General features: G+C 45.2%; 1 protein-coding gene across 1 annotated transcript in view; it reads left to right on the top strand.

Moving 5' to 3' along the window:
• The window catches only part of LOC138504450 (transient receptor potential cation channel subfamily M member 7-like), a 1,624,316-nt gene that overhangs the window by 927,522 nt on the left and 679,938 nt on the right, over nucleotides 1-16,856 (top strand). The window contains exon 23 of the mRNA XM_069624957.1: nucleotides 426-552. Within this exon, the coding sequence (XP_069481058.1) occupies nucleotides 426-552 (127 nt within the window). The remainder of the gene's footprint in view (nucleotides 1-425; nucleotides 553-16,856) is intronic.

Below are 16,856 nucleotides of genomic sequence, written 5' to 3' on the forward strand. Positions count from 1 at the left end.
ACCCGCTGAGTACCACCCCCAGGGGGACTGTCGGGTAGGGGCCTCACCTCCCTAGCTTCATGGAAAGGTGCTTCCCCCATGGAAGATGTGACAATACCATGGGATTTGTCACACTACTCACGACAAAATTCTTTCCTGCCGAGGGGATAAGCAGCTTATTTCTCACTTTCTTAATTTCTTTATACAGGTGAATCCTTAGGCTCCTGCTTTGTATGGTTTCATCACAAAATATTGTGCACTCCTAATTTTGATATAGCAAATCAGAAAATTGTGATTGGTTCTAAGTTGAATGGTTGGCTTATACGGAAACCAAGAAGTGTAGTTCCTTTTCAGTGGAGTGCCCGTCTTTAGTGTTTGTATAGTACAGAAACTGTGATTTTCTTTTTCTTCTCAAATCTGTTTTTTCTTTCTTTTATCTACTAAAGTATGTGCCAACAACTCAGCAGTGCCTCAACTCTGTGGTCCTGGAACATGGCTGACACCAATTCTGCAGGCCATCTACTGCTTTGCTAGTTATATCATCATGGTGAATCTCCTGATTGCGTTTTTCAAGTAAGTGTTTACATACATATGTATCATAGAGAACAAAGTACTTTGAACAGAAACACTGTACAATGGGGCACATCGGTAGGACTAGCAATTCTGTTACTAGGTGCTTTACAATATTGACAGCAAGATTATAAAGGAAGATACCAATCCTGTTCATGGAGCAACAGGGAATGTTGAGAGGGGACAAAGTAGCCTGACACACAACTATAATATGAAACATACAATGTAATGTGATATTGCCATATGCATACACACGTTTCAGTAGGCATAGGAAATTGTGGGTGAGGGATGAGAACACTGTGCTTCTGTTGGCTTCTGTGGGATGCTTTGAGATATATATATATATAGAGAGAGAGAGAGAGAGAGGAGGTAACACTTTAGGGTCATTTTGAAGCCTACTTCAATGGGGATGTGTTCATACACCTCTCTGAGGGTAGTGCTTTGGCGGGGGTGTTGCAACAGGAGTGAACGTGAGCTAAAGTGGAGGGAATGCTGGAGGGAGCAGGGTACAGTATAGTTGAGAATGGCTTGAATTCTCAGAAGCAATTGGGAGAGCAGCTGGAGATAGTCGGCTATATTGTTGGAGACACATCTGTGGATGGATTTAAAAATCAGGGAGTGATTTTGTATGGAAAGCCCACCTATATGGAGCCGCTGAACCGAAGAAGATGAGAATTGTGAGAAATGAATGATGGGGGTGGAAAAGTCTGGAATTTGGTTGAGAGGAATAACTGAGTAGAGTGGGAGGCCCAGGGAGAAGGCTTGTGCAGGAGTTCAGTTTCTGGGGACTAGAGTGGAGATCCGAGTTTTAGTGGAGGGGGAGTAGATAGGGTTGGGAGGGGTTGGGTTTGGCCTCCAGCAGTTCTAACAAACGACATGTACTGATGACATTTGAAATCACTGTCAAAGAAGACCCTTAGGTTCTGAGCCTTGAGTAATAAAGGGGGAGACAATCCAGGTCAATGGAATTAAGAGGGGAGAATTAGATTGATGTTGGCAGGGTTGGGTAGGAATATCACTTTGGATTTTGAGGATTTAAGCATCGGGCAGTTAAGCCTTGTAGAGAGTCAGTTGGTGTTGTGGGAGGAGCAGTCCATGTTGAAACGGAAGAAGAAAACATTTTAGTATTGTCGATTAAAGATTAAGTGAAGGCAAACAATGAATGAGTTGGCTGAAGGAGGCAGTGTATAGTAAAATCTTTTGGGAGCCCCTACTGGGAAAGAGGGGGATGGTGGAGGTGCCAGAGTGTCAATAAATGTAGTGGAAGTGGTGCAGCAGGTCGGGGAGGATTCTAGACTCCTAGGTGAGCAAGAATTTGGAAGAGAGGGTTGGTTCACTGCATTGAAGGCAGCAGAGAGATCTATGAGAATGGATGGGAGGCATCAGCGGTGAGCATTACTTAGGATTTTGGAATCATGAACTGTTTCTGTGGTGTATCTTTTATCACACTCAGATTGGTGGGTGTCACCGAGTTTGTTAGCCTTCAGTCAAGTGGTAATGGCAACGAATACCAATCTCTCCAGAGTTTCAGATTAGTGAGGCAGAAGGGAGACCGGGCAGTATTAGGCTGGGTTGGGCAGTGAGCTTCTTTAGGATGGGTGCATAATCAAGCATGCAGGGAAGATCACAGAAAACTGCAATGAGTTAAAGAGAGGATATAAATTGGAGTAGGCCGGAATGTTAATTCTTTGAATATCTCGGGTGCAAAGGAGTTAGCAGGAGCACAGGATGGGTTGCCATTTTGGAGAACGAGGACCAGGTAATTCAGGATGTGGTGAGCGGGATGGGTTGAGGTAAGTGAGAAAGGCAAAAAAGAGAGGTGATGGGGTTCAGGATGGTGGCAAGAGGGCTGGATAGTTAAACTGGATGTGCACGGTTTCAGATAGAGTTTCTGTTCCACGCCTCTTTTGGAGCAGATCACTCACTTTAACCTCCCGAAGCTCCCCTCTGTCATTCAGAGGGAGGGGAATACTAGGCCCCTACAAACATTCATAAAGTCCTGTGGCCTCTTCTTCACAACACTGATGTGTTTGCCGCATGAGGACCAGGCACAAGGAGAAGACCAGGGTGCTTGTGTGCTTTTGTTTTCATGCATTTTTCATGCCCTATATTTGATCCCTAGCCCAGCACATAGTCATTACCATGCCAGGCTCTAAATGTCAGGGGTAATCACCCAGGATGCGTAGGGGTACAGTGCACACCTTACATCAAAATTAATAGTTACCCCTGTGCCATACGTCGTAGGAGTGGCCTGTCTTCTTACCACGATGCATGTGTGTTGTGCATGTCTACCACCATGATATCATGTAGCATCATCAGTGAAATCCTGTAGCCACTCATCATACCCGTAATGTCCTCATCACCACAACTCCCCTCCAGAGGAATCACATGGGGGTGCCACATACACAGTTCACCCAGCTCTGAGCTGCATCTTCCTGAGCTAGCATTTTCCAAATAAATGTTTTCAGCTATTAAAACAAATCTTGGGATGTCTATGTGCCGGTGGCAAGAGGTAGTTTTGAATAAATGATATACTGTAGCTTTTATCTTTGTACAGTAGAGGTTTTTCATTAGTAAGGGTCATGCATAATTGAGTTCCATGTGATGTTACCGAACACTGGTATACAGAGTAGATTTTACCGGAAAAAATATCTGTTTTTTTGATTTTGGGGGGCCCCCAAACCCTGGTTTCTTCCTAGGTGTATCCCAACCACCTCTCTTCCTGTTTTACCCTTTTACCCCAAAACCCTATCTATTTGTAAATACGACAAACATTTTTTCGGTATTATCTATTCGGTATTAGTGTTCGGGATACCGTATAATTTTAGCAAGGGTATCTGTAAATTAATTCCCTTTTCCCTTTTTCTTATGATGATATTCTAACTTACTAAATATTTGTGTATGTTTTTATGTAAATGCGTTCATATACAAATACATTAACTGACTTGAAAGGAGGTATTTAAATACAAATACAAAACTGCTTGCTGGGGAATTACAGGCAGAAGGCTCCTTCAGCCCCTCACTGAACTTGATTTCAATTGTGTAAAAATCAGTAGAATAAAATGCAAATTAATCTGAGGTGGATCAAAAACATGAATTTCTATAGAACCATTTTGATGGAATGAGTACTTTTGTTTTCAGGAATACATGGGTGAATGGTGACTACAGTGTCTACTCAGCATTGCACTACTACTATCTCAGCAGTGATCCAAGCATAACGGTACAACCAGGCATAACCAATGGTGTACCTCCTTCACCTCTGATGGTACCGTAGGCTGAGGGCAGTCAAAACTCTTAGAAGGGGTGTGAGCTGATACAGTAGCGACTCAAAACACCAGTAGTACAATGACCCCAAAAAACGAATGTCCAAATCAAAGTTCTAGAAAAATAGTAACCTTTAATTAAACTAAAAATGCAAGCACCTAATAAAATCAGAAACACTCTCCGCCCCTGTAGGAGAGAACACATAAAAACAGACTTCATAGTAAACGTGGGCACTCTGGGTCTTGAAGACAGCTTCAGACAGGCAACATTAGCAGCATGGCTCATGGGAAAATTGAGTTGGGGTCTTACAAGTCACTAGGGCCCTCAACAGTAGGCCAGGGGGACAGGACCAGAACAAATGCCTTGCATACTTGTCTTTGGGACTCAACAGCATTGAGCCAGGCTTCTAGACGCTGCCTGCACTGCATGTCAATTTTGCAACGAGACAGTCTGCCCTATGCTGAGTAGCTGTAGAGATGATTCGACACAGGGGCCTGGCAATGAATTGAAGTGGCATTGAGAGGATGGTTCCAGTGGTTCAAGTCTGCTTTGAGACGAGTTGATACATTGGCTTCCACTACAAGGTGTCGACAGTAAAGATGAGGCAAGTCCACTGCTTCTATGGGGTTCGATCCATCTGGCTAGTGAAGTCAATCGATTGGCTTCTGTGGGTCAAGTCAGTGTTGAGATCATTCAAAGATGCAGGAATGCAGTGTGTAGCTCTTAGAGTGCCAAATGCAGCACAACAGGTCCTGTGACAGCTCAAAGTTTGAGTGCAGTTGAGTTGGCTGTAAAGGTGTTTTGAGGTAAACCAGGGCTTCTGCCTGCTTCCTGCTTCAGAAGTGCTGGGAGGCCCAGTCTATGGTATTCAGGAGCCGGGTGAGCCATTAAATCTGCACTTCCACTACAGGAAGGTTGTCTGACAGCTATAGGGGTTCTTCACCTCTAGTGAGCAGGATCCTGGTTCCAGTACGCATGCATCAGATGGGTCTTGGTCCACAATTCCTGTGGGATGGTTGAGTACAAGAGCTTACTTTCTGCTTGGAAGTCTCTAATCCTTACCTCATTGGCAGAGGACTTTGGAATAGACTGTATTCCCACCAGGTCCTAGGGTGGTCTTCCTTCAGGAGTCCAAAGATATATCAACTAAGGGAATGACCCTCTTTCCCTTTAAAGGCAAAATGACAGTTGATTGGTTCCCTACTATCCTTCTGTAAGTGCTCCAATTCGGGCTGCTGTGGCAAATGTCCTTTAGTCATTGATGTGATATCCCCAGTGTTTTCTGTCTGCAGGAAGTGGGAAGGGAACAGGAAGATTAGGGAGCCCCAGCAAGTTGAAAGGTGGTGAAACCCTTGTTTGGAGTTTCTCTTTAATGAGCTGCACTAACTCTGCCCCTTCATCTGTCTACATTCTTCAAAGAGTCTCTGGTAATCACCCTGGTAAGGGGGGCCTATATTAAGTCTGGTAAAATGGCTCTGCAGGTTAAGTGCTCCTTGCTGTGATCTGTTTGATCTGCAGGTCGCAGGTTCAAATCCCAGCAAGGTCAACTCAGCCTTCATCTTTCTGAGGTTGATAAACTGAGTACCAATTTCGATTGGGTAATAATGTATCTAAATATGGGGTAATAATGTATGTAAATATGTGCTATGTAAAGTGGTTTGGATCAAAGCGCTATATAAATACAAAATTATTGTAATATAAAATTATTGTATCCTGGCTAGCAGCCTTTCAAACACTGGTTCACAGCTAATCCCCCAGGGAGAGTTTACGCTCTGATGAGGAGGTACCACCCTCACAAGCATAAAAGGGAGGGGTTATTGGACTTCACCAAGATGGCTCCTGGGTGTAACTCATACCAGACAAACCAAATGCACACCCAGCCCTGTCATACAATAGTCACTGTCCACCCACCAGGCTGACATTTAAATGGCATCAAAGGCTTGTCTCTGTATAACTGTATAAATCACCATGTCAAACCAGATATGGCTTTTCTGTAGCTATTTCTCTGCCACCAGGCTCCACGGTTCTGGTTTTAGGAAAGCAGTGCTATTTATTGCAAAGTCAACCTCCCACCTCGCTTACTGGAGCTCTGGGCTCTAACAGGCTGCATAAAGGAGGGCACATTTGACCTTTTGGCTTGCCCATTTGCTGGGGGTTGTCTGGACCATACCCTTAGCAGAGTCCTACGTATGTACACTATTATTTTAGTCATGGAGCATTTCTGAAGGGGGAGTCTGATTAGCAGTACTCGCCTTTAGAATTACCTCCATCATTTTATTAAGTACACATCAAATAAACTCAGGCTGTACCACCCTCACAGATGTCATGCTGTGACAACCATTTATATCACTTCCAGTGATGGGACTGCAGCTGATTGAAAGAACACTCCTGCCTCTACTGAAAAATAGCCATGTTATTTCCAAGATGATAGAGGGCTACGTTCACCAGTTTGTACCTCATACAAAGTCAGAATTCGGAAGGTCGAAAACTGGCAAGGCCATTGATCATTTTACCATGGTTGCCATTTCTTTTTTGGTAATGTGCTAATAAAACCTGTTCTTCTCTCTCTTCTATGGAATTGACAACATTTAAAATTATGTCTGAGGACAAAAAAATAGTCATTTTTTTTGTCGCAAAGCTGTAATTATTTAGGGCCTCATTACGACTCAGGCGGTAAGGGGTTTACGGCGCCGTAAACAGCGCCGACCCTTACCGCCTGAGTACGAGGTCCCTTAGCGCCATGGCGAATTTAACACCTGCTTTTAGCAGGTGTTAAAATCCATGGCGCTAAGGGACCATGGAGTTAATTACGCCACCGTAATTTACGGTGGCGTAATTAACGCCTTCCCCACTCCCATTATGCCCTATGGGGCAAAAATGGGAATGGGGAAGGGTAAATGGGGATTGGGGACTTACCGCCCCGCCAAGGTCGGAATGGGGCGGTAAGTCCGCCAACCACCATGGCGTAAACGTAGTTTACGCCATGGTGGTAAAGTCACGGCCCAGGCGGTAACTTACCGCCTGGGTCGTAATGAGGCCCTTAGTGTATCTGGATCATTCAACTTGATCAGTGTCGCGCCTCATATGCCTCCCTTATGTGTCCCAATAATCATGGTTGTTTGTGAGGTCTGGGCACCCCTTCGTTAGTTTTTTTTCCATTTTGCTGTAGGCACGGCTGATGGGATCTTGTGTGTTAGGTACAGCTCAGCGGCACAGTGCTCAACTGCCTTGGTTGCATTGGACTGGGTGTTCCTTGGATGTTCGCGGTGGCTGAAATGCTGCAGTGTATGATAATGGCATGTAGTCCAATACACACATCCAGCAGTACTGCCAACCTTGTTTTCTTTCAATGTGATGACATTGGAAACTTCCCAAGCCAGCATAGAGGTTCCATGCTTGTTTCCCTTACTTGTTAATTGAGCAATATTTGAGGATTTATGGCTGAGAGAGGAAGATGTGACACAAATGCGTTCTGTTCTCATGCCTCTTGCTTCCCTTTCATGAATACCGCCTTCCTCCATTTGACTTGCCCCTATTCTTTTGACCTCCTACGTCTGGATCCTGAAGCCAAGCAGGATTTCTTTGTACCTGGAGCGCCTCCCCCTTGCTCCCCCCCCCGAACCGCATCACCCCACCGTACTGCAGCCCTTATCTTTGGGTTATATATGTGGGTCATAGCTTAATGCAGGCACTAACACGTTTTTTTTTTTTTAAATGAACTACACATTACATTTTGATTGACAGATTGATTCACTCATGTGTATGTGGAAGCGCATTATGAATATGCATTATGAAAATTCTTTATCAGGAAGTGCCTAACGCAAGTAGCTTGGAAGAGAAAACAAGGCGTTGACGTCTCACACATTGCTCCAATCTGGAGTGACTCATTTTTATAAAGGAAAAATGGGAAAAGCTTTTTTTGGGAATCCAGGCCACCGGCATAAGGTGTTTCCCATTTAAACCATTTCTAAATGCTTTTTTGTGATTTCACCCGACAACAGTCAATTGGCCAGTTTCCCTGGACAGTGTGACTATCCCCTCCCAGAATGGACAACAAGTGCAACTCTTTTTAGCAGAGTTTTTCTTCACCCGCTCGAGTCAGCAAAGTGAGTGCCATTTATTACATTTAAATGCTAAGGAAAAAACATGTCTCTGGGTCACACAAGAAACCGTATTGAACTGACCAGCTCCTCAGTGGTGGCACGTTTAGATTAATACCACGTGACAGTAGAACATTGAGTGGCTAGATTGGCACACAACCTGAAAAAAAAATATTATATTGTACTTCTGTTAAACACCGCCAAGTTCAGAATTGTTTCATAAACAAATATTTTCAAAACTGTTGAGATGGATTTCCAAAATCAGCCCTGGTGGGGTGGATTTTGGGAGGCCACCCTATTCATGGTAAACAGGGAAGACACTAAGAAGTTGGCCAAACTCCAATGAAGGTAAGGCAGGGAAGCAGTCAAGACTTAGTCTCAAAAAGTGTGAGTGGTCTAGGGCTACAAAGAGACGTACACATCAACACCAATAATTCTAGCTAGACAATGCGTATATATTAAAATATGGTTATTTATGAGGCCTTTATTTCCAACTAAGCATATAAAACTCACAGGTAGGTATTGTCAATCCAAACCATAAATACTCTGGCATGAATCTCAGGAATTCGTCTGTTCTCCCCAAGGGAGAGACAAAGTGAGACCTTGCTGGCAAAGACTCCCCCTTTAACCCCTCAACTGCCATGGGTATTTCCCCCAGTGGTGATTTTTGGTATGCTGCCATTCAATGCCTTGTAACCTTTTTGTTACATGAGATATTGCCGCCAAATTTGGCCCTTTTTTCCCCCACATGTAGGCAGTCGTAACACCACCCAGGAATCCTAGTTTGCTGTAGGAGGGTGAGAGAAAATAACCAAAAAGGGAGAAGAGTTTTTTTGTGTATAAAGCCGATAAAATGATGTACAAAGAAGCCTGTGGTTTTTTTCCTTGCAAGAGCTAGGAACAAATGGTTTGCTGTGCGGAATTCCCCATTTTCCTGGATTTCAGGAACAGGTTGAGTGGAAAGCAAAACAACTTATTTTGATATGGTTATCAACCGTTTTGTGAGAGGTAGGCGATTTTGGCCTTTTTTTTCCAATATGACATGCATGGACGGAATGGAAGAAAAGGGTAGGAAAGCTGAATGGCAGGACAGAAAGGCATACATTTCTGAAAAGTAGACACAATTCCAAGTTTAGGAAGGGGTGATTTGCACAAGTCAGGCAACAACTATGTAGGGAAAAATTCCATAGTTTGGGGAAAAATCAGGAAAATGACAGAAAAAAAGGTATGTGGTGGACGTGGTTGGCTCGGTAAGGCAATGGCTTCTGTGAATTTTGAGAAAAACAATGCTCCGCTACATTCCCCTGACTCTTCCAGTTAGGAAATGACACATTTCTTGTAATGTTTGACAAAACAGGCAATAGCTCAAGCCAAAAACAAAGCCATGGTACACAGGAGTTTTATGCTTACTGCATGTGAAATAAGGAAAGCAAATGTAGTGCAGAAGGGCAAGCATACATTTTTGAAAGACCACAGGCAGACCTTTTGAAGGGTAGGCGACTTGTGCAGGCTACAAAATTGTATAGTGCCTAAAACAGTGACTTAAATGTTGGTCAAATTTGGGAAAATGAAGGGGTTGAGTGACAATGGGCAGCAGCAAATGGGTCGAAACGTTATGAAAACCATGCAAACACAACAAATGTCATACCTTCCCGCGTTACCACAGGTGTCCCGATGAAACTGGTACCTCACATGTGTGGGTGCACTTACATGGGTACAAAGGGAAAAGCCGAAAACACGGGTAACCCCAAGCCTTTCGGAACAGCAGATTTTCAGGAAGTTTGCTCATGCGGACAACCTACAGATTTGGGCCTAGGGTGTTGAAGCCACCAAGGAAAACGGGGCACCCCGTGCATTTCCGAAAAGAGGACACCTGTGGGAATCCACAGAGGTCTCATTTGCACAAATCGGGCCAGAATTTATTACCCAGAACCCCCGGCAAAGTCCGAAATGAGGCAAAAAATCTTCAATTTTCACACATTGCATTCTGCTCACCCTCATTACCTCCCCACTACCCATTCCCACCCATACCACTGACACTGCAGCCATAGTCCCTCCCACCACCCTCACATAACAATGCATAATTAGAAAAGCAAATTATGTACTGCTTACAAAAGTCAGCGACAGCTTGCGAGGAGCCGCAGCTGCAAAGGAAACAAAAAAAATTACATTCTGTACTTAGCCCACCAATAAGACATCCAAACTGTCTGGCAGCTATCTGCAAACTTTGATTCCTTCCACCAGATACATGGCACATCCCAGTCATCTACCACCACGGAAGGCTGAACTGCACACTGATAGGAAATGGGATTAAGACCAATGGGCGTATGGCAACCCCACCACAAAGTATATCTGCCTCCAGGGGGGACTGCATGAGATGCCCCCCTCCATTTTGGGTGGGGAGGGGAGAGGGCCATCCCCCTTCCCTTTACAATGTACCCTGGTGATTTAGGGTGGCCCTCAATTCCACCTAAACGGCACCAAAACATTTTAAAATGTTTTTTTGTTTACCCTACTTCCCTTGGCGCAGATGGGCATATTAGTGTACCCATCAGCCCCCAGAGTGCCCAACACCTACTGCCCCATCCATTGGGGGGCCTGTCCCACGTTTTGTCGTGGCCCCCTCCCCCCCCTCTCACCCCAAATGGATGGGGGGGCATCTCATGAAGCCCTCCCTGGTGTCCGATGCCTCTTCCTAGGAGCAGGTATCTGTCCCCAGGGGAGGCTGCATGAGATGCCCCCCCCTTCATTCTGGGTGAGGAGGGGAGAGGGCCACCCCCATTTCATTGGAAATTCACCTGTCCACCTGCGGTGGGCAAGAAACGGCTGTCTACGGGGAAAATAGCACTGGAAATGGAAAAAGACCCATCGAGCGGGGAAAAAGAAAAGCGCAGGCAGGAGCCAGCTAATGCTGAACCCACACAATTTCCACAGGCAGAATTGGACCAATCAGGGGTGCGAGAAACAATCCAGCACCATCCAATCACGGCTCCAGTATCTCCAATCACATACTCACAGGACATGCCTGAAGACATTGTGCAGTATGGAGTGGGTTCCAATTTTGAAGCTCAACACAAAACGTCGCCAGTGTTCTCCGACTCCAGTCCACAACCATGGGAAGGCTCTTGCAGCCACCTCCACCATTAAGATTGCCATGTCTACCGCAACACCAACAATATAGCCCCAGGGAACTAAGGGATATTCCTCTGGCACAACCACAAGAACCCCTGCTATATCCACAATCTATCCTCTCACTGTCCACCCTACAGAATTTACTCACTCGACTGGACACTAGATTTCTGGCTGGTCTACAGGCCCCAGTGGCTACACAACCACCTGTAGCACCACAGAGGCACCAGCCACAAATAACCGTTTCTCCCCTGCGAAAAGCAGACAAAAAACAAAAACATATAGAGAGATCCCTCTCCCCAGATCATCTCAACCCTAAAAGGCAAGCGACATCCAGGGGTTCAGGCTCTGATACAGCAGAAATGCACTGCACCGAACAGGAAGAAGGGGAGCTTACGAATACGGCACAGATCAAGGCCTGCAAGACACAACATATATCCCTACATTGTAACCACAGGATGATGACCAGTGGGACATGGACAATGACCAGTTGGATGGCCAGCTGGAGGAATCCCCAAAACCATCACCGCCAGACCAGATTGGGGCATACCACTCACTCATTACAAAAGCTTGCCAGGAGTTTGGCCTCATCCCCTCTGAGGAGTAAAAAATGTTTTTTGTTCGATCATATCAATAAAAGAAGAATATCAGTGGTGGCAATTCCAATCCTCGACCACCTTTGGAGGAGGGGCTCTGTACCATGAGACACCATTTTACAGAACCAGCTTTTAAAGGCAGGCTAGAGAAAGAGTTCAAGGCACCAGACACCACTCCAAAGTGTCTCACATCGCAGCCGTCCCCGAGTCGGTTGTCTCAGTGGCTGCCAGCAGAAAGTCGCACACTCAGTCACATAAATGCACTGTGCCACCAGAAACAGAAAACCGGAAGATGGACGCTATGGGAAAGAAGGTACTTAAGATGGGAGCCAACACAGTAAAAACGGCCAACACGCTGGCCATCCTGTCCAGGTATGACCACGAAATGTGGCATAGATTGGCACACATTATTCCGCACTTGCCAGAACAGAAACATGCCAAAGCAATTGCTATCTTGAAGGAAGAAGAGGAGGCTACAAACAATAGTATCAGCATCCCAGTTGACCTAGGCGAGACTGGTTTTAAACAAATGAATAACTGGGAAGTTCTCAGTAGGCAAGGATGGCTCCACTGTACAGATTTTAGACCTGATGTACAGCAGAAGGTGCTGGGCATGCCTTTCGAAGGTAATAGCTTGTTTGGGCCCATAATTGATTAGGCACTGAAGGCAATTAAAACTGACACAGACACGGTCCGCTCTCTCACTGCCCTGCAAACAAAATGTACATTTCGTATGTTTGGAGGAGCAGCGGGAAGATCAACCTCATCAGGAATTGGCAGACGCTCCAGATAGTACTGGAAAGCCTCACATTATTCACAGGGATACACACACAACAACCAGAAACCCTTACAAATGTCTGAAATGCCAGAGCACCTGTGGACCCACCTCACAATTGACTTCTTTGGCCCTTTCGGTGACAACAAATACTGGCTTGTCGTCATGGACAAACATTCTCTTTTCCCACTGGTACACATGCTCGCATCCACTGCAGCCAATGCTGTGATACCAGTGCTGGACAGCATATTCACAGCATCGGGATTCCCAGAGGTCCTAAAGTCAGACAAAGGTCCACCCTTCAGCAGCCTGGATTTTGCAAGGTTTATGCAGTACATGGGTATTCACCACAGAAAAGTTACTCCACTATGGCACGGTGGAGAAATTCAATGACAATCTCAAGAGGGTTCTCCAACAAAATGAGCTGCGGCCAATGTCTCTCAACCAGGTGGTTGGTATGCAACATGCTGAGGGACTACAGAAACTCGCTGCACGGCACGACCAGAAAATGTTCCTCGGAATTACTCTTTGGCAGACGGACAAGGTGCAGACTCCCCGACCTAGTGAATAGTTCGAAGGAGGACATATAATGTATTTGAGACTCTGACGCCCGCAAGAAGCAGGGCGTGAAGGATTACGCTGACACAGGAGGCGAGCCAAGAGTTCCGACCTGCAAGTGGTGGACATGCTACTTGTGTTCAGAAGATAAGACAAGAAAGCAGAATCAAAGTTCGATCCTGAACATTTGACAATCCCCCATGTGAACGGGACAATAGTAAACACTTGCTCTCCCAGAAGAGTGGTCACGTGAATTGTCTCTCACTTCAAGCTTACAGGAAGAAGAGCAGGAAGAAAGAGGAGAAAACGATGCTTCTGTGATGACTGGTGAGCACCCGAAAGAAGAGATGGAGGGAGAGCAAGAGGAGGGAGTGTCATGGCTGACTCAATGCATCAGGAGACCAAGATGCCTAATCGAGGGGATGTAAAAGAGACAGAACCGTGAGTGAATTTGTTCTTTGGTCCGAAGGGGGAGATGTAGTGTCCCGGAGTGGACACGGTTAACGGATGCAGGAAGCTCCACCAACCAATCAAACACGGGACATTTGGGAGCCCGCGCACAGTTCAGTTAGCTGCGACTAAGAAATAAAGAAGGTTGTCCCTCACTACGGCTCCTGTATTTCTTGCCAAAGCGTGGCATATGTGTGTGGGAATATATATATATATATATACATAATATACTGTTCTCACTAGCATTTACTGTTTCCCTCATGCGAACCCCTTCAGGAGCGGACAGACCCTTTGAGTAAAAGTGTTATTGTGGGTTCCTTCTTGGCTCCTGCACGGGCTGCTGTGTTATTGGAACAATGATGTGTGACTGGTGAACTGAGAACTGGGGCAATGCTGAATATATGCTCCACATCTCGGAGCATGTACTTATGTGGCTCTCTCTCGGCTCCCCCTCATTACTCAGCGATGCTTCTCCTTCTGGGTCGGTTGTCATTCAACCGTTCAGTCTTCGGCGCTATCCCTGGTTTGTTTATTTAATATAGCGCAAAACCAAACCCGCAGGTATCCAGGCGCAAACATTACAAGGATACTTGAGAACTTAGTTACAGTGACACACAAAATAGACAGTAGGACAGTTCAGCAGCGTTACAGTATGAATATACTTGTACAATTAATGCCAGGTGTCAGCAGCATAGGAGCTAAGTCACAATCAACCACAGTTTGTAGTCCCGGTAGGATCCAGTGAAATTCCTAGATGCTAGCAGTGGTAGGTAGAGGTTACTATGGGGGGTCAGGTTAACAGTTGGCATAGTCGAGAAGTTGCGCCTGAAACTTGGGTAAGGTTGGTCCTTTCTAAATTCTAAGAGGAGTTTGTTCCAAGTTTGGGCAGCTATGACTGGAAAGCTAGCGCTGCCAGCTGTACTCTTTTTGTATCTAGGCACCATCAAGGTATAGGCGTTAGTCATTCTTGTGGGGCAGTTTGAGATTCCCTTGTTAATTCTATTAGCTAGATAGGGAGGAGCTATGTTGTTGAGGCATTTGGATGTGAGCAAGAGAGTTTTGAGGGTGATTCTGTCTTTCATTTTGAGCCAGTGGATATTCCTTCTGGAGGTAAAGACATGGGCTCTTTTAGGAATGTTTAAGGATACTCTAAGAGCGTTAATTTGGAGTGTTTGGAGTTTAAGGATATACTTGTTAGATCCCGCATATAGGGCATTACAATAGTGTATTGCTCTGTCTAAAAGTGCACGGAACAACAATAAATCACCAATGCAATTATAGAGAAAATACTTCAACCCATAAACAGACAGACACAATAACTCACAGCCACGCACTCTTTAGAAGATAATCGGCTCTTTACGGCTATTTATTCAAAGATTACAAGTACATAGAAATAACTCCTAAAACTAACATGGACATAGATCATAGAAGAAGTAAAGAAGTCAAAAGAAATACATCACCCGTGAGCGTAATCCAAGTCCTCATCTCGTCCAGAAGCGGCTGGAAGACTCCGGGGGCAGCCAGGCCGAGAGTGCCACAGCTCACAGGAAGGCCAGACGGAGCGTCCTTCTCTGGCTGAAGTCTCACCTGACCCCCTCCGGCTTCCCGCATATATAGGAACTCCACAAAAGGGGAGTTCATTCTCGAACCTTCTAGAATTGCACCTGCGCAGTTGAGGACCAGCCGTCGGTTGCCAGCTGGGTCAATCGAGAGCTCCCCCCAAGGAACGCAGGGCCTCCCTGCTCTAAAAACATGCTCCAAGGAGAACAGTAGCAAGTCATAACAACATGAGCTTTTCCCAGCAGAAATGGCCTTGACTGCATACCAAGTTTGAAAAAGCATGTTTGTCTCAGCACTGTGAATCTAACACTTCAGCAAAATGTGTGCAGCCTTTCACTGCGGAGTGAAGTAAATATCCAACATGGCTCCGAGTGCTCCCAGAATGCATTGCGCGCACGCTCCATTTTGAACCAAGCATAAATCAAGCAGAACAATAACACCCTTTGGATATTTATCTTCCGTAGCCAGGTGGCACTGGAACTGGTCTCTGAAACCTACAAAATGTTAAAACAAAATTGGGAACACATTGAAGGCAACAACAAGAAGCAATTATAATAGACAGAATAATAAAAATGCAAGCAAAAATATAACGTAGTGTACCCCCAATATCAGGTATCCATGAAAATAAGCAATCCCACCAGTTTTTGTTATCTTGAGACACTTGAGAAATGAGATCCCTCAAACCTCGAATATGACTTTCAATGGATCGTGAGTGGTCACTCAAATTGAAGCAACACATACCTTCAAAGGCATTACACACTAAATTATGTTTCAGCAATAGATAATCCACAGCAGCTCTGTTTTGCAAAGCAGATTTTCTAACAACTTGACTGTCAAGGAGTAATTCTTCTAAAGCTTGCGAAGTATGATTAAGACTTTTAACTACTAAACACGCTAATTTCATCAAAGATTTGTAACCTCCAGCAGCTAAACCCCAAACACCTACTAATGAAAGGGTTAATGCGAAAACCTCAGCTTCTGATAGCAAATGTACATGTGAATCACAGTCAGGAGATAGTCCCATAGATTCAAAGGTTGACCTTTTACCTCGAGTTATCGCTGAGTGTAAAGGAAACATCATTAGTCCTAATTGAGTCAAAGCACATGGACCTCCAGAAATGTTAGCTGGAATATAAGTATATGTAATGTTACCACATGAAAAGAGCCATCCTGTTGGAAGTTTCACATGATTCAAATGACTAGCAATTATCACTGTATGATTGCAAAACAAAGGGCCTCATTACACGGATGGCGATAAGGATTTACCAGTACCGGTACCGGTAAATCCTTACCGCCTTACTACGAGGTCCCTTTGCGGTTTGCGGGATTTACCGCTTGCTTTTTGCAGGCGTTAAAAACCAACCCGCAAAGGGACCCAGGGAGCTAATTACGGTACCGCAGTTTGCGGTACCGTAATTAGCGCCTTCCCCATTCCCATTGAGCCCTATGGGGCAAAAATGGGAATGGGAATGGGGAAGGACAATGGTGGAAGGGGGAATTACCGCCCCGCCAACCTTGGAATGGGGCGGTAATTCCCCTTTCTGCCAAGGCGGTGCCAGTATTTTACCGGCATGAACCATGTCGCTAATAGTGCCATGGTTTTTCCGCCATCCGTGTAATGAGGCCCATAGTGTTATTTACACTGGTGCATTTGCGTGACATTCGTGAACAGTCTCCTCTCGAATGTAGTATGATTGTATTGATCGGTCAACTCCATTTGTCTGCATTTACCAATTTCCGGTGCTTTGCACGTCATAATATAACACACATCACCTTGGGTTACGTTGTACGTGATAACACGTGTCAAATTTCTCCACTTCTTGTCGGTTTCTTGGCAGAACCTGCAGTACTCGTAGACTGAAAAAGATTGTCTAA

This window comes from Ambystoma mexicanum, chromosome 11, assembly GCF_040938575.1.
Source record: "Ambystoma mexicanum isolate Mex_15411 chromosome 11, UKY_AmexF1_1, whole genome shotgun sequence".
In the NCBI taxonomy this organism is placed as follows: domain Eukaryota; kingdom Metazoa; phylum Chordata; class Amphibia; order Caudata; family Ambystomatidae; genus Ambystoma; species Ambystoma mexicanum.